The sequence below is a fragment of the Sylvia atricapilla genome, chromosome 4 (genome assembly GCF_009819655.1).
Source record: "Sylvia atricapilla isolate bSylAtr1 chromosome 4, bSylAtr1.pri, whole genome shotgun sequence".
Classification (NCBI taxonomy): Eukaryota; Metazoa; Chordata; class Aves; order Passeriformes; family Sylviidae; genus Sylvia; species Sylvia atricapilla.
Window position 1 is genome coordinate 5,176,197 of NC_089143.1, and position 18,054 is coordinate 5,194,250.

Sequence of the window (18,054 nt, forward strand, 5' to 3'; positions counted from 1 at the left end):
TTGGTAACTGGACCATGACACAGGCCCACTTCTATTTCATGCAGAATAAGTTGCTAAAATGTGATATTATTTAACTGACACCATCTTCCCATTAATAACTTAAGGAATAAAGCACCTAAGTAAAATTGTTCTGCGTTGTCTGGCACCTGCAGCTAATTAAAAAAGCCCAAACTTTCAGAGCACTCTTTGCATTTGCATAGGAAATGCCACAGAACAAGTTTTCCATATTAATTGGCAAAGAGCCCAGATCAGGCTGTACATCTCCTCTCTCACTCCCATTTGGCTCCTCTTCTGTGTACATGCCTACTTGCATGTGTTGGATTCAGGCCCCTGAAACTACATCATTTTAGGGCTTCATGCCTGGAGTGAATCCAAAACTGGATCTGCTGAACTCCTAACTATCTTCAGTTAAAAATCATTAAAACAGAGTGTCCTATTTCAGCTCATTCCATTCAAACAAGGCTTACAAGAAATGCTGGTCATATTTTCCCTTCAACTCAAGTATCTACTCTTCATATCTGTTTGCAATGCCTAAATATAACAAAACTTAATTGAAATTAAGTCTTCTGGTTATAGGTAAATGGAAAATAAGGACTTAATTAATACTTGTCCTAAAAAGGCACAGTGTTGAAATTCCACTTGGTCCTGTACAGTCTCTCAGAATGACCCAAAAATCAAATGCCTTGGGAATACATAAGAACAGGGTGAGCCCAAACTGAGATGTTACTTGTAAATGCTCCAATGATTTGTGGCATCTGAGGAATTTTTATACATTCCAACTTTGCTTAAAGAAATACTTGTTTTGTGTTACTGGTTTCAACTGTTGTTCATGTTTTCTCACGCTGTGAAAGACTGAATAATTGTCCTCTATTCATTTTATCAATTCCACTCATGATTTCAGGCATCTCTATTATATTCTCTCTCATAATTTGTTTTCTATGTTCAGAAGAGAGTTCACCTAAATCATGGTGAGCTATGGAAGTGTGTCCACTTCTTAATCCAAACTGGAAAATCTGCAGCATATCTAAACAAATTAAATACCCCACACAAGTTGTTGTTGTTGTGTTTTGGGTTTTTTTTGATCAAGAAGAGAATAAACTCAATAGCATCATGTGAAAAGTTATATTGGTACAGCTTTAGTAAATCATGCAGGTATAAAATTAACACGTAAAACTATAGAAATTTAGGAAAATAACAAGTATTAGCACAGATGTTTTGGATACAAGATGCAGAGAGGAAAATATTCCACCCCCCCATTGCTGGAGCAGCACGTGGTTAGGGGCATTACACTTGAAGGAACTTTTTGAGAGAGGCCAAAATAGAAGAAAAGTGAAGAAGCAAAGTGTAAATGGACCTCTAGAGACTTGTATTTTCAACAAATCCAGACACAAATGAAGATTTTGGTGTGGTGATGGATCACTTACACCTGCTCATGTGTAAAGAGAAGATTTTGTGGAGAGGCTTGAAGATAAAGCATCTGTGGCATTTGTCACATCAGTCTCTCCTACAGCAAAGCAGATGCAAGGAAGGAAAATTTTCCTTCCTTGGAAAGTAAGCTCAGTTTCAGGGATTACCCAAGGGTCTGCCCAAGAAATGCTAGAATGATTTAGAAAAAAATTATGAATTCAGTTTATAAAGCAAAAAGCATTTTCAAATATGAGGAACACATTTAGGCTGCATTGGCACTAGAAAGAAATTAATTGTAAGAAATACAAAGCTAGGCAATCACAAAGTGACAATTCATTCCCAATTCTGAAAAATTCATGGTAAAAGATAACAGCTTTGAGGTTTGAAAATGACTTTGTAGCTTTGTTGAGATCTGGGCAATAAGAAACAGAAGATTCATTGGGAGTGGCTGGTAGAATACAGATGTGCAATGCACAATGAGGGAAGCACTGGCTTGGTCATTAGCTAAGATATGCTAATGACTAAAAGAACTGTAATCCAAAACTGAGCAGTCATAATAAGGTCTGACAAGAAGAAAATGATAAGGGTCATTCATCATTACAAAATCAGGGAAATATGAATTTTAAAAGTGATATTTTTGCATTTGACCATGAAGTTGGGATTCACAAAGATCATTTTATAATAATTAATATCTGTACAATAAATAGGTGCTTTATAGCTGTTACAGAGCAGAGGGTTTGTTTTAAACTAGGTGGCCACATGAAACAAAAAGGATGTAACCCAGTAATTCCTAAAGGCCATAAGCTGTATGTCACAGTCAATCTTTAATATTTCTTGCAGCTGACTGCTGCAGCTGCACAGATAGATGTCAGATGACCCAAGATAATTTTAATGAAGGTAAGCAGTGGAGAACAGTAGCAGTGCCACACAATGGCATCATCACAGCAAGTGGGAGAGAATAGTGTAGAGGCTTCAGGAAACCAAGGTTTCAAACACACCTCCACTTTGCTTGTTGCAGTTTTTATGAGTCTGATATAAAAACTCTCTTCTGTTCATTTGCTAACCATTTCTGGCAAATATCAGAGGTAGGAAGAAGAGTCACAGCTACAAAATGTCAGGAAATAGTTTTAAGACACTTTGATGGGAGAAGAAAACCAACCCACTAGCCTCTGGAGGGGAAGGATGTAAAATGAAGCTCCAAGAGTTGGGTTGTGGGGGTTTTCTTTGACACACTGCTAGATTTACATTTTAAACATTCCTTGTGTCTCATTCCCAGCCCTGTATGACACAAGTAAAGTAATGTTGAACTCTTTTAGTTTCCCCAGAAACCTAAGGAGTTCAACATTAAGAGTACCAGTGCCTGTGTACCACCTCTTGCTGGGAACAGGTTCAGGCTGGCTTTCTACACTGGATCTTGGGTCTTAAAATTTAGGTAATGATAAATCTCAGCAGTTCCAAAAGACAAGGAAAAGACTGCTTTTACAACACCAGATGGCTTGAGCCAACATGAAAGAACTTCAGGATCCAAAAGGGCTATTGGAGGATTATGAGAGGTCAGGCTTTTCTCAGCCTGACTTCTAGCACACAGTAAAACCTTTGAACACGAGCAAATCCATTTACAGAAAACGTGATAAGATGAATACTGCCAATCTGAAAATCAATAAAAACAAATGAGGGCAATTCCAGGAAGACCTAATTTACCTTTCACACATAATTAAAGAGAGAGAATTCCCACAACAAGCAGCTGAACCAGTGCACAGGCTGGCCAGCTGCCCAGAATACTACGGAGTTTGCACCATTACACAACATTTTTTGTGGGCTCATCAACACTCCAAAGTCAGCAGAAATGCAAGGCAAGAAGGGAGAAATGCTTTGGTAGTCCCCAAAATGACATCCAGCCCCATCAGTATTAAATGCAGCATTAAATGCAGCATTAAATCAGCACTGCTATTCTGACATCAAAACCCTTTTCACCATGCTGTCTCTTAGGTTCGTAAGAGACAAACCCAATGGGGACTTTTCCAAAAAAAGATTTAAAGTTTTCCAGGAACATTTACTGCACCACCTCCAAACAAAACCCTGAAAAGCATTAAAATCTGCAGACCTTTTGATCTCCATTTGGAATGCAGCAAGTTTAGAGTCAGCAGAGGGCATGGAATCCTGGCAACAATTCTTCACTGAGGAGTACCTTGCCAGGTAGATGGAAACTGGAAGTGCTGTGCTTCCATCCTGAAATACAAGCCTGGCAAACCACAGTGATGCTGGTGGCACAGCCAAGACTTGGGACTCAGGGATGCCCACAGAATTGCCTTTAAGCACTGGAGTGCTCCTCAGAAGAGAGCACTGTCTCCTCTTAATCCACCACTTTAAGAAGTACAGATGTTCCCAGTTGGACTTATCTTCGCAGAAAGAGATTTCAAAATAGACAGAAGCTTCTGGCATCAGGAGACAAAGTACCAACATTTTCTGTGACTGCAAAATCAGATAGCAAACCCTGGCTCATGGAACAGCAGGAAAAAAAAGGATGAGGTACAGAGTGCACGAAACCTTCAAACAGGAATGACAGTCCAAATAACTCATTAGACCTGGGACTCAACTCTAAGGTCAATTTAAAATGTACAATGGGATTTAGGCATGACTTTGTCCTACAACTCAGGGAATGGTTGCAGAAATCATGGCTGGTGAAATAGGAAAAGTTAATGGTGGGCAGCAATTTTTGAAGATACAAGGAGCAGCCCTTGGGCTTATTATAGAGGGGCTTTCCATGGGTTTAGAAAAAAAAAATGGACATTTAGATGAATGTATAATTTCTGTGTAAACATGTAAATACTTAAAAATGTCATTTGCAATCTATTATGCATTTTTTTCTGAATGAATAAGTGGCTCTCACCATCATCATCAGAATTGAAAAATGAATCTGGTATGTTACAGGCTGAGTTCCAGCTACACTAAAACGACAAAAATTAACTACCATCCTTCAATTTTAAATAAAAAAGCAAGCACATTTTTTACATCAAGCAGCTGAAACAATATTGCCTCTTAAAATACATGCAATTAACCACACTAAAAAAAGGCTTATGCAAAGTTCATATGAGCAAGAGAGCATCACTGGCTATTTATTTCGTGACTTTCAAGGGTGACATTTTGTTCTAATTTTCTTGATTTAGCATTTGCTTAACGAGCATGGTTGTTACCAACTGCATTTACTATACTTTTTCTCAGGTGTCTTAGTTTAGCAAAGGCAGTAATTTCCATGAGGAATTTTAAGGTGAATTTTGAAATGAGAGAAAACACCTCTGGAAGTGAAAACTTATTCAGAGAAAGCCAAGAAAACATTCATATGGAAGCCAAGAAAACAAATCCAACAAATAGGGAGGGCACAGCTCCCTGAAAGAGTCTGTGGGCTCTGTAGGACTTCACAGGACAGGCTCACATACCTCAGGTCTTTACCCAGAGTCAGCAGTCATTCTAAACATCATGGTTTCCAGCCTGAAAAACATCATGCACTGAATCTACCTGACCCAGGGAAATTTAAGCTGAAAAACCAGCACAGAGGAATTGGAGATGTCCTAGTGTGGTTTCTACTTCAGTGTTCATCCACAGTCAGCACAGCCAGCACTGTGCAGGTGCTCTGTCTGCTGACAGCACCAGGCAGGAGGCAGGAACAATTCCATCCTGAAGGTCAGAGCTGTCTAATGTGCATGATCCCTCACTCACCAGAAAGGATGGATCGTGGGTAGACTTCAGAGGTAAAAGAAATCAATGGCATTTTACTAGTCATCTTCAGGCTAACAGCACTTGCACAGCATTAAAAATTTATCAGTGTTTTGATAGGATATGTCAGCATCCTGAATGATAAAGTGCAACATGTTTCTGAGGGGCAGCTCTCTCAAGGTCTAGAAAGGTGCAAAGCTGGGAATCTTACAGCCATGCAGGGAGTAAAGCAAAAAATTAGTTTGAGCACTAATGGGAGAGAGGTCTGGAAAAGAAGGGAATGCAGATCATACAAAGCTCTTTAGAAGCAAATACCCAAATGAGCTGTTTATGCTTTGGAGAGCTAAACAAATCCACCTTCCACGAAAACCATTGAAAGTGCAGTGAGAAAAAGGAAAAAAAAAAAAAAAAGTCATACATATAAACTTATAATTAAATTGGCTTTGCAAAGAAGTCTCACTCTGCATGCCATTCCCTGCCCTCAACACAGCCTTCATTTACTTCTCTCATTACCACATTTGTAGTACCTAGGCATACAGATCAGGGCACGCCAAAACCATGAGTTCAATTCAGATGAGTTCCACAGACACAGACATTTCTGCAGATATATTTACAGTATCACTGCTGTACCTTTCAAGACCAAAACCTGAAACTTCTGCAGATTATCCTGAATTACTTGCAATGGCTTTTGGCCAGAGAGCTTAACATGGCTGAGAAATTGTCCCAAAGCTACTGGAAAAGCAACTCATCTTTATACACATTTAACATGTTTTGGAGACCATTTTACACCACATTTTAAATATTTTTCCCACTTAAAATTTCTTACCTGAAGAATTTTGACTTTTCCTAAAACGTTCTCCTGTGACATTGCTTGAATGGCCTGTTCACTCTCTGTTCTCCCATCAGGTATGAAAATACTGTCATGGGAAAAAGCTCGACTGCCCATAGAATAATGGGAGGATCTGTTAAAAAAACCAGTCAACAAGTAAATAAGTACTGCAATTAATTTATGAGAGCAACTCTTCATATCATACTTGTCCTGCTGTATGGATTTCCCCCCACTCTTTCCTTCTACATAAAACCTTTGTACATTCTCAGAGGAGAGATATCCAAACAGTTTTGGTTTTGGAAAGTTTAAGAGGTGCACGATTCCTTCATACACAGTCTTCCTCCTTGGAAGGACCTAGAGTTGGTTGCTTTTAACAGGCGTGTTAAGTAGTTCAATTGATTTTGGTTGTGAGTGTCAAATCTAAATGTTAGTTTCAGGATATGGACGAGATGGACTGAATATCTAAGAAAGTGCATTCATGCTTTGTGCCACTGCTTGGGACACACTGTCACTCCTGGTCAAAGAAAACATCAGGTGCCAAGCAAAGGGAGCTCTGTACCACAAGAAGAGGTATTACAGTGCAGTAAAGCCACTTTTGTAGAGTTCCCTCCTCCAGCTGATTACTCAGCACTTCATGTGGCCATGAGCATGATCACACCGACAATAAAAAGTTGTCACCAAACCTCAGACTGCCAAGAGGCTTTTTGCACCCAGCTGTGTGTCCCTGATTAGCCAGGGAAAGCGAGAAATGCCCGTGTGCTGCTGCTAAACTGAACACCAGTGCCAAGGAGGAGGGTGTGCCACCAATGAACCAGTTATATGGCTCTGATTGAAGTCCACAGGCAAAGGCATGAAACAAAAAGGGGTTTCATTTACCAGAAACTGTTCTAATAAATTTGATTATATATATATTAAAAAAAAAAAAAAAAAAAAAAAAAAAAAAAAAAGTGGTTTGTTGTTTTGGGGCCACATTGAGGGAAAAATACATCCGTTTGAAAGTCATTTTTTGTCTCACCTAGAATATTCCATGGTAAGTGAAAAGCCAATAATCTACAATCATGATAAAAGCCAGAATTAAAATAGCCCAGCATAGATTTAGAGGTTGTAAATCTCTCCTTTTAATAACCTGTTGGCAAGCCTACAGAACCCATTTATAGTTTCAGAAAACAATCTGAAGGGAAAAAAAGATACTTTTGATACAGATCTATCCAACATAATTTTCTACATACAATAAAAGCATTATAAATATATATTACAGTAAAAGCAAAGAAGATGATACTTCCAGAGAGAGACGTAAGCAAAAGAACAAGAAAAATTAGCTTTCACATATTTGGGATCTTTTCTGCCCTTTAAAATGTGCTAATTGCTCATGAAGTGTTCAAGATATTTCTATTCATGCTTTGGAAAAAAATAAGTTGGGAATGTATTTATTGATTTTCATCTCATTTTTGAGATGAAGTAAAGGTATTTGAAATAAAAAGAATAAACTTTTCATACCAAGGAAGAGTATCATATAGGGTTACATAACCCTTTTGAAACTGATTAGATTATAGACTATTCTGGACTTTTGTAGCAGAATTTCTTAGAGATAACCTGAAAATAATAGGATAAAAAGTCTCCCAAACCCTCTCCCTCTCTCTCTTTTATATATAAAACACTTTTGGAGCCACAAAATAATCAATCCAATTTTGGGGGGAGAACACACACAGTTCTCTGAATGATTTCGTCTTCCATGCAATCACAGACTAACTGCAAAACTACTTTTCATTTAGATTAATATTTCAGCAACACCCATAATTTGAAACAAACCAGCACACAGTCAGGCAAAGAGCTGGTCAATATTCCACAACATTTTTAGCCATGGAAGAAGAAGAATATTTAACTGATGCTATATTCTATGTTAGATATATATATTTTTTTTAAATAAAACCGACAATTCAATTTCCTCTGGCTGTTAAAGGTAATACACCTTTAAAGCTGCTTTTAGAAACCTTTAATTAGAGAAACAAAAAAATTATATTTTTAAACCCTCTTCTAAAAAGGTTTCTATACTGAATCACCATGACTCAGTCTGCACACAGAAAATTTCATGGCATTGAAATACCTCTACTTTGCTTGGCCAGGCAGAAATCACAGGGAACTACAGCTCGAGAAGGGTCCCTTACACAGAGGCAAACCCCTAGCAGGCCTGGAAATTAATGGTTTGACACGAAACTGAGTGAAAGCTGGCTTTTCTCATATAATTGTGTAGATCTGTTTGAACAGAAAGCTCCAGCATTGCATTCAACCAGGTGGGAAGGACACACAAAATTTGACAAACCAAACCCCTCCTGCATTTTCACTGTTCAGTGTGCAAGCCTGCTGCAGGTGCAGAAGGCAAGGCCAGTGGGAACTGGTTGTTTGCTCTTTACCTTTGAGCTGAGAGATCTGCTGAGAATGCATAATCCAAGTAATATTATTCTCCAGAGAGGATCCTTTCTCAAATATTTTTCCAGCTACGCTGTGGCTCAGACACTTGTGGCTTTGTCTCACAGCCACTCACAGCACATTCAACATCATTCACACCTTTTGCTGTCCAGTGGATTAAAATCAGACACCTCATATACATTTGTGTTGCTTGTTACAACTAATTAGTAGGCAAAGGGTTGCAATTCAGGCACCAAAGAATTCAGTGACTTGTTTGGAAGTTGTTCTTGACCTTACTAATGAGTTGTTATTATTGAAGTTGGGAGCAGCCAACCTGCAGCTTTGAAACTAAAGAGCACTTGCCAGCAGTTCAAACCCCAAAAGTGCAGTTGACCTACAGCAGGAATAATTTAACTGTAGGAATTGCCTGATAAAACCTGAATCTCTGAAATGGAAGAAAAGAGCAACTGCTGAGGTCAGTTCTGGTGGACTGCCTGGGACATGGCCGTGAAAATCTTCCCACCCTGCTGCAGAGCTGAGGACACTTTTAGGAATTTAATCTCTCCTCCCCCCTGCAAACGTGCCAAAATTTCATTTTAAGCTTCCTTTGAGGACACCAGGTCACACAAAGTTGCTAGGCAGCTCCATGTGACTTGCAACCATAAGTACATCACCACTGAAAATCCAACCCTGTCTTTGACAAGTGCCCACAATGGTACCACTGACAGGTTAGGACCATGCCAAGCATTTACAGCATCTCCATCACCACTGAAAATCCAACCCTGTCTTTGACAAGTGCCCACAATGGTACCACTGACAGGTTAGGACCATGCCAAGCATTTACAGCATCTCCAACATTCTCCCAGACACCAGCTTCTCTCTCTCTCTCTCCCTGCTCCTTACAAGGCACCACACATTTCTGTTTCATAGAGCTGAGGGCAAGCATATCTGAAAGGTTTTGTTCCCATTTCTGTTTTCTTGTTGACTCAATAATAAAACATACTCCAAATTGCCAGAATACATGAAAAAGTCACAAGAAACCCCACAGTGAATTAATGCCAGACTGCTCTCTACTCTATCCCTTCAAAATGCTTTGCAAATATGCTGAATATTTCAGAAGTGGGTGAATGAGCAATTCTGCTAGCCACATGTCCAACAACTGGTAAAAATAGTTCAAGAATTTTGTTTAAATATCTATGTAGGCTAAAGAACATTGGGAAAAAAGATATTCACACATTGTAGTAACCTAGTTTCTTTTACAGGCAAGTTCAAATAGCAGTTAAGGTGATTTCCAAGCTACTTGTACTTTCTGAAAGGTCTCTTATTTTACTCTCTTGGAGCCCACAATCCTTTAACATTTTCCCAGCTGTGAATTTGACAAATTATATCACAAAGGTCCTTTTTCCACCGCTTTTTTCCCACTTTGCTCATGTTCTACTTTTGGAAAGACCGAATTTCTTTTAAGTCATAATATAGTATGAATAACTGAGTTTCCTTTGCTGCTACCCTTCTCTGAAGATTTTTTTCATAAGTTTTTACACAATAAAATCGTCACAATCCACATTTAAAGACTGTTCTCCCTTCAATTAAAAGGCATGTCAATATCAGGAGTTGAACAAATTCACAGCATGACAGAGATATGGGCTGCAGTCATAGCCATGGCTGAAGATATTACAGTTTCAAACTTCCATATCACTTCCAAGAGACGTGGGAAAAGAGGGCCATCGGTTTATGAGCACCTCTGTTGATAATTCCAGTGATGACACTTCAGAGGCTGTTTGTGCTGAAAATAGTTGAATCATCATCTGACTCACTTTCAGCAACCTGACTAAATTACATGAATTATGGATGTGCTGTATCAAAATACAAAGCACTTTTAACAAATCCTTAAACACGTTCTCTCTGAAGATGTGTTGCAACCCAAATAACACGTTTCAGATTCAACTGCAATACACAGATTTTCAAAAGTAGTTCTTTTCGTACTGAAAGCAAAGTTAAATTCCATTTGCTCTTTATCCATTACTCATTCTTGCTGAGGGGTGTGTGTGCTAAAAAACTAAGAAATGTGAAACAAATCTCTCACTAGAATGGGATCACCCAGAGTCTACAGGAAAAGTCTTATTCCTCTCCCAAGAAATGCAGAAGAGACCCTCTTTGGACACTCTCTCAGCGATCCACTGCTACAGATCCATTTAGGATGCAGTTTTCCATCAGTTCTAGGTACCTCAAGTCAGGACTGGGTAAGGTACCACACTCTCTTTATCCCCCTCTCCATGTGTTCCTGTTACCTCTTCTGTGCCTTATTAGTGGTCATTGTTCACATGAAACAATTCAGAGAAATATTCTGCAAACTGGAATTAACCAAGAACCAAGAAAAAAAAAAAAAAAGGCCCTAAAAACATCAAAACTCAAAACTCCACACAAATTCCTGGTTCAGCTGAGCAAGTCCTGACACAAGTTTCCATGCTAGCTGCATGTCTAGAGAGCTGTTGGAAAGTCAGATACCAATCAACATTTTGTGCTTTGGGACTGCACCCTTAACTACATCAGAGCATGTGCAGGGACACTTCTGCACAGAATAAAATGTTATTGTATTGACACTGATGCCTATGATGGTTTTAGACCCCATTTTTCCCCAGAGCTATTTCTCCTCTTAAAGAGAAATGTGTGAACCTTTATAAAGGGGAAGTTTTCCAGAAAGGAGACCTCAGCTCTTATATAATCCCATCCTGGTGCATTACTGAAGTACAGAAATCTCACACCACCAGTTGCCTCTTTGGTGTGTCATAAATGTTCCTCCCACTCTGATATTAAAAAGTTAGAAATAGAAACTGGAAAATAAAGGGAAAGAACGAGTTGTTCTGTTCTTTTATGTTTGTAGAGACTGACTCCAAAAAAACTAGAGTCTCATGACTTTCACTCTTTTAGACTTCCATTAGAAACCAATTCTGTAATCGTTAAAGATCAAAGTCAACTTCTTAACACAAAAGGCATTTTTAAACAATAAAAAATTTAAAAGCGTGAAAAGCAAGAGTGAATTTGGTTTTGACAGGTATTGACCCTTCATATAATCTCTTCAAAGGAAACTGAGAACCACTTCCCAGAATATTGCCTGAGGGAAATGACAAGTGCAGTGATAGGTTGCCTCTACTTGATGTTTGTTTTAAAAAAGAAATCTGATTCAACACTTTGCATCTCCCATGAATGTCTCCAGGGCAGCTAGAGATGAAAAACTTAAATTGCATTTTCTAGTCATTCCAGAGATGCATTAATACTGTAATAGAAGAAAATGGATTGTAATTCTGAGCTATATTTTTAGTGTCCCCTTTTTCATCAGCTGGAAGGAGAGTTTTGGTTCTAACTCAGGCCTGGATGAGAAATATTGTTCATGCTGCAACATGATTCTGAGTTAGAGCTGTGCTCAGAGAGCACATGACTTCATTGCATTAACAAACCCACAAACATGGGCCTCACAATCTAAACTGACAAAAGAGAGATTTTTCAACAGGGATTTTTTTTTAAAAAAACTAAAATTAGAGATAGTTTCTGCATTCATTCTAAATATATATTCATATCACCTTCAGGAATTATTGAGTTTCTGGGCACTAATCCTGGGAAAACTGCACAGCCCCACTGTTATGACCATCTGAGCCCCACTGATGCCAACAATCAGTTGTGTACCATGCTCAGAGCAGCCCTGTCCTTTTCAAAGATATCACTCAGCATTGTCTTAACACAAAGCTCCAGCCTGCTGTCATCAAGGGACCTGGAACCTGTGGACTTACCATAATTTTATTTTTCTTGGAAGTAGACATCAAGCCTAGCTTTAAGTAGCTGACGCATCATGCTAATAATATTACTACAATTATTTTAATTAGGGGCATAAAAATTAACCATGGGAAGTATCAAGGCTCTGAGTGCACTAACAAGCTCTAATGTCCCTAATGAGCCTTATCTGCAGCTTTCACCTGCACTCACGGGTCCAGGAGTTTATTTAAGATCACACCTGAGGCTTTGGTCCCTGCCTGAGCCATGCTGGAGAAGTGTTGGTCTCCAGCTCAGACAAAACTCTGCCTGCCCATGAAGACCTTTGATCCAGACCTCACTCTGCAGACCCTTTTCCTGGCTTGCCCTTGGCCCTGCCTTCTCAGCTATGGACCTGCAGCATGATCATGGACCCCTCCTGCAGTGGGATCCATTTGGGTATCCTGCTTGCCTTCCCTGAGGGAGTGGCCTTGCTTTGCTGCTGTCTGACAAGAATGTAATCAGGTGGGACTACATAGTTCTCAACACATGAATTTTATGTAATTATTCACTAAGTTGTCTCATCTCAGAAAGTCTCAACATGTGCAAAGAAAAGCAAAGCAAGAAAAGCAATTACTGTAAACCATGGTTTACAGTAATTGTGCAAGTGAATCCTCATGCAGCTTAAGGATGTGAATAATTCACCAGTTAGCATAAAAACATGCAGACTAGTAGAAGGAACAGGGCTCTAAATGGTCCAGCTTTCACATTTGACCTGATAATCCATTGCAATGTGCACTATTTTGTCAAATAGCTGCATATGTTTATGCAAAATTTGCCCTGAAATATGACAAAATGTACAGAAAAGGAAGTGAAAAGGAAGAAAAAAATGGAAGAAAAGAAAAGGAAGTCTACGTTAGCCTTGGCAGGAATAAGTGTTATATAGAAACTGCATTTAGCTGATAAGGAATGAAAAGAAGATGAAATAAGACAGTACATTACAGGTGACAAATCTGTTTTGTTCAGAGTCCAGCCCTAGACCTCAGCAGCTGCTGAAAATTGCAGTTGTCATGCAGAATCTAGAAGGAAATGAAGTATATGATTAGGAGGGGGAGTGCAACAAAAACATCCAAAAGGGAGGCAAGATAGAGGATGAGTGGGCAGTAAGACAGCCTAACCTTCCAGGGAGAATACAGCAAGACAACCTCTGTGATAGAAGAGAAGACCAGAGTGAAAATGGTTTCTGGGATTACTAAGGTGAAAATTAAGCTGGTCATTGTCAGGGCTGAGGACAAAAGACAAGTTAAAAAGGAGAAACAGAGCAGCACCTGATGTAAAATTTCAGGACTTACAAAAACATGCTCTACTGAAAGGCTCTCAGGATCCTATACCAGCTACAGGTGTCTTAGCATCCAAGTAGCAGCTGGGAAAAGGCTAGCTAATGGCATTTACTGCAAATTTCTATTAGGTGATAAAATTGGAGCAAGTAGTAAAAACTCCAAGATCCCCCACCTGACAAGAAAGCTTCTGGAGCACAAAGACTTCAGCAAGCTCATGACAGAAGGGAGGAAGTCAAGAGTTGAGGTGTCAACTAAGGTCAGCAGAAATACTGAGTATGATGTTATCCTTATGCTTTCTCAAGACACCAGGAACCACTTGAGGAACTCTTTCCCTACTCCTCTGCTCTGGCCACGTGCAGCTGAGTACACATCAGAAATGACCATTCATAGGGTGGTTGTGGCTCCTATTTCTGTGCCACTCGGCTGCAATATAAATTACAAAAAGGGAGAAGCAGCTCTAATTTCACCAAAACCTGTAATAAAATTTATTTTAAAAAATCCATGCAAATGGAAAACTGCAGCCATAACCTTTTTCTGTCCTCAACACACCTTATAACCCAAAAATAAGAAACTTTTTCCACGTGTATTCATGTCAGCTTTCCTTTTCAAGCAAGGAAAATCCAAACTTGTTTTTTCACTAAAACAAAATTTCTTACAGTGTCCCTATGGGGCTTTGCTTTGCTTGGGCTTGAAGAGATACTTGCTTAAATCAGAGCTCTGATAAGATGAAGTCTTCAGGAAAAGGTGGACACCAAATACCACAGCAACAAGGCACTTGCAACTGGAGTCAAGAAGGAACTCAAAATGAGGAAGTTAGAAAGGAAATGAGGAGTGACAAAAGCCAATTGCAGAAATATAGTTAATATGCAGGAAAAAGATATCCAGTGTATGAAAACTGGATGTGGCAGAGAGGAAGTTTCCTGGGAGCTCTTTGAAACTCCAGGTGGGTGACAGATCACTTTTTACTGTTGATCTAGATTGCTTCACACAGAACTGCCCAATGCTGCAAGTAAAGGGGTCCCACTTTGTGGGAGGCATTGTCAAGACCCTGAAGTTTGCTCAGAGACTTTTTCCTGGAAGGTCAGTGTTGTCACACAAGAGTCCTAAACACCTGACAGGTCTAGTTCCAGGTCCTTTGAAATACTGCATTCAGCCTAAGGGAAAGTATTCTACTGTACCCCCAATAAGAGAAATTTAATTCCCCACTCCCTCTGCACATCAAGCCAGAATGACAAACTTTAGTAAGGCACTGTGCAGGTACCTTTTCAGGTCTATCCTCACAACGCTTGCTCAGAAGTTGAGTATTTGTCAACTGTGACAAAAAGGACAAATATAAAATCTTTTAATGTGCCAAATCATAACCTCAGAACAGAAGCTTCTGGAGACTTCAGTAAAGCTCCATAAACTTGTGGAGCTTTCTTGTAGTCAGTACTTCTATCTCCCAGCCTTTATGGTTAGGACAGAAAGTTAATGAATACAGTTTTAACTTTGCAAACTCAAGAAGGGCAATATAGAAATGAGAAAAAGGAATTCCAGCCCGTCACAAGGCAGAGCAAGACAAACTGCAGCAGGAAACCTCCCACCTGGGTATTGCAAAACAACATAGATGAATAAAGAAGCTGAAGTGTGCATACATCAGGATACCAAGCAAGTCATTTGCATCTGATGAATCCAGGATGTAAGAGAGGATGGACAGGCAGATCTCTCAGGCTGCTTCCAACTCAGCTAGTTAATCTACACCACATGTAGATGACCTAAGTTGCTCCGGGGACATCTGCATCACCCAGTCAACACAGTCCCCATTAGAGATTCAGGTGTTAGCTGTGAGCAGGCTTGTAAGCCAATACAGCACTCAGTGAAATACTAGCTTAGGTCTTGGAAGCAATACAGATGTCTTCTTTAGCCTATACTCATTCATTTGTTTGTCTCTACTTTCCTGAAGCAGATTCCTCCCTTAATGTATTTTCAAAACAACCATCTCCTCTGCCCCCTAAAAAAAAGCTAAATGTCCACAGGACACAGCTGTAGATAACAAATTAATGTATGTTGCAGGCAGAGCAAGAAATATAGCTTATTAAAGGAATGAGAAAATCCCTGAGCTTTTATTGTAAAACTGGAACTTTTATTATTAAGCTTTTTTTAATATATGGTGGTTGTACATTCTTAAAGAACTTGAAGCAAATGGGTTTAGAAAACTTCTCAGGATTTTGCTTATGTAAATATACCACTAGTTATTTGTGTTTAGTCTATTTCTGTATGAATGGTGGGAAATATGGCAGTGCATTTACTGTTAGACAACTTGTAAACAACTGTGTGTATTATTTTAGTTAGACAGCCTATCTCTGCATTCAATCCATAAATGTTTGAAATTACAGTAAAGGCTAAGAGCTGTAATGGATGAAAGACATGTTGAAAACAGACCAGAGTGGAAAAACTAAGCTCCCAAAGCAATCAAATGCACTGGACTGAACATTTATGCTCCTTGTAAAATGAGTAACATGGAAAAACTACCTGCAAACTGAAAATTATCATCAAATCTGTCCCACATTTGCACCATGAAGCCTGACAGGGAAAACAGAGCTTTGATTGAATCTTTCTAGCAGGCTAAAACTTCTCAGGACTCATAGAAATAAATGTTCCACCCGAGATGGGACACGGGACCTTTCACATTTACTAATCCCTGCTGATTTAAATTGTACAGTTTGATTTTTCCACCAGATGCTAACTTCTAACGCTTTTGTTAATCAGAAAAATTAATAGGTTTAAAAATGCAAATATTTAACAGTCTCAAACAAGGTCTGCCACACCTTCATGTCACTGCTGAGGAACAGGACAAGTTCCCATATCACTGTTTGTTTCTGGGTGCAGCACTGCGCTTTAGGTTATGCCAAATGGGAAATCTCTGATAGCGAGATGATGGTGTTTAGTTTGCTTGTGAGGAAAAAGGCACAAAAACCTCCTACAATGGCTTGGCATCGGGCACTCAGGTCAGTCACACCTCCAGCTACAGTGTGGCTATGCTCAGTACTGATGTTCTGAAAAAGCTGGGACCAGCAAAAGAGGTGTACAGTACTACACCCCAAAAACCAAAAGGAAACCTAATACTCAAGGAATTGCACAGAATGGAATAAAACCCCAGAGGCTAAAGAATCCCCCAAATAAAGAAACTTTTAAATCATATTTTCATAGGCACCATTAGAAATACTGTTCAGGGTGACAGTTCTGATGCACATTTCATGCTTGAGCAAAGAAATTTGGAATTTTTTTACCCTTTCGGAGTTTTTTTGTTACACTTTCAGATACACTCCCCAGTGCAAACAGTTCCTTTTCTTCCAAAACAGTAGGCTTTGATCAGGAGTCAGCTAAACTCTCTGAGACACACTTGGAAAGTGATGTAAGTATTACTGACTCTAGTAGTTTGTACATCTGATACTGGGGCTTTGATGCTGTTGGGGGTAAGGGGTTTTTGTTTGGGTTTTGTTCCCTTGTTTGAGTTTGTTTGGTATGCTTTGGGGTTTTTGTCCTGTTCCTGTTCCTATTTAGAGACTGCTGGCTTCTTTACTCAGTACAGTTTCTTACTCCCACCATCTCCAAAGAAAATTCTCACACTGTCCTTCTCTCATCCTCTGTTGTCATTGGAATATGATCTGATTTTCAGCTGCCTCTCTCCCCTTTTTTCCTTCTTCTCCTCTACACTCAAATTGGTTCAAAATAAAAGCAGCCTGTTTGTTGACCCCAATTACAATGCAAATATTATTTGGGATAGAATGAAAAAGCATCGTCCCTGTCTGAGCCCAAAGACTGCAGGGAAACGTATGCAATAAAGCATCTAAAGCGGCCAGCTCAAGTTTCTCTTTTCCCAGTTTGAAAAACAGGGATGCCATTAATACCCCTGCTCAGGTTAAATCACAGAGCTGGCTTCAAATCAATTTCTGCCTCCCCCTGGGATTCCTTCTGCGCAGAAGGCGCCCCTTAAGCGGTGACACGCCGAGGTCTGAAGCAGCAGGTGTCGCGTTGGGAGGAAGGAGGGATGCACACGCCGCACAACAAGCAATGTTGTGCAAAAACAACAAACCGCTAGCACTGGGCACAGGGAGGATTTACAGGAGTCCCGTGAGGAGCAGGGGAAGGAGAGGCGCGGTGTGTGCCGGAGAACGGGGGCACTCACCTCAGCGCGCTGTGCGGCTCCTCATCCGAGGAGCTCCCGTTGCAGATGTTGCCGAAGGAGTGGCTGGGCTTCAGTTTGGGCTCCTCACGCTCCGACGCCGGCTCTCTTTTCTTCCTCTTGCCGAAGAGCTTCTTGAAAGGCTGGAATTTGCCTGCCTTTTTCTTGTCTGCAGATGAGAGGAGAGAACGGCGCGGGGCTGAGGAGGCGGCCGCGGGGTCAAAGAGCGGGGCGGCAGCTCAGAGCGGCCCGGATCGGCCCGGGACAGCCCGGAGCAGCCCAGAGCAGCCCGGGACGGCTCGGAACAGCCTGGAACAGCAGCCCAGAGCAACCTGGAGCAGCTCGGAACAGCCCGGAGCAGCCCGGGACAGCCCGGAGCAGCCCAGAGCGGCAGCCCGGAGAAACAACCCTGAGCAGCCCAGAGCGGCCCAGAGCAGCCCGAGGCGGCC

At 40.3% G+C, this 18,054-nt stretch overlaps 1 protein-coding gene across 3 annotated transcripts in view; it reads right to left on the reverse strand.

The window, feature by feature from the left end:
• The window catches only part of CRACD (capping protein inhibiting regulator of actin dynamics), a 68,718-nt gene that overhangs the window by 19,397 nt on the left and 31,267 nt on the right, over positions 1–18,054 (reverse strand). For 2 of the 3 annotated variants that reach the window (XM_066316957.1, XM_066316956.1), the window contains exons 3-4: positions 17,609–17,774; positions 5,948–6,083 (exon numbers count right to left, since the gene is read on the reverse strand). In XM_066316957.1, the coding sequence (XP_066173054.1) occupies positions 5,948–6,083; positions 17,609–17,774 (302 nt within the window). The remainder of the gene's footprint in view (positions 1–5,947; positions 6,084–17,608; positions 17,775–18,054) is intronic. The other variant, XM_066316958.1, reaches the window with a different exon arrangement.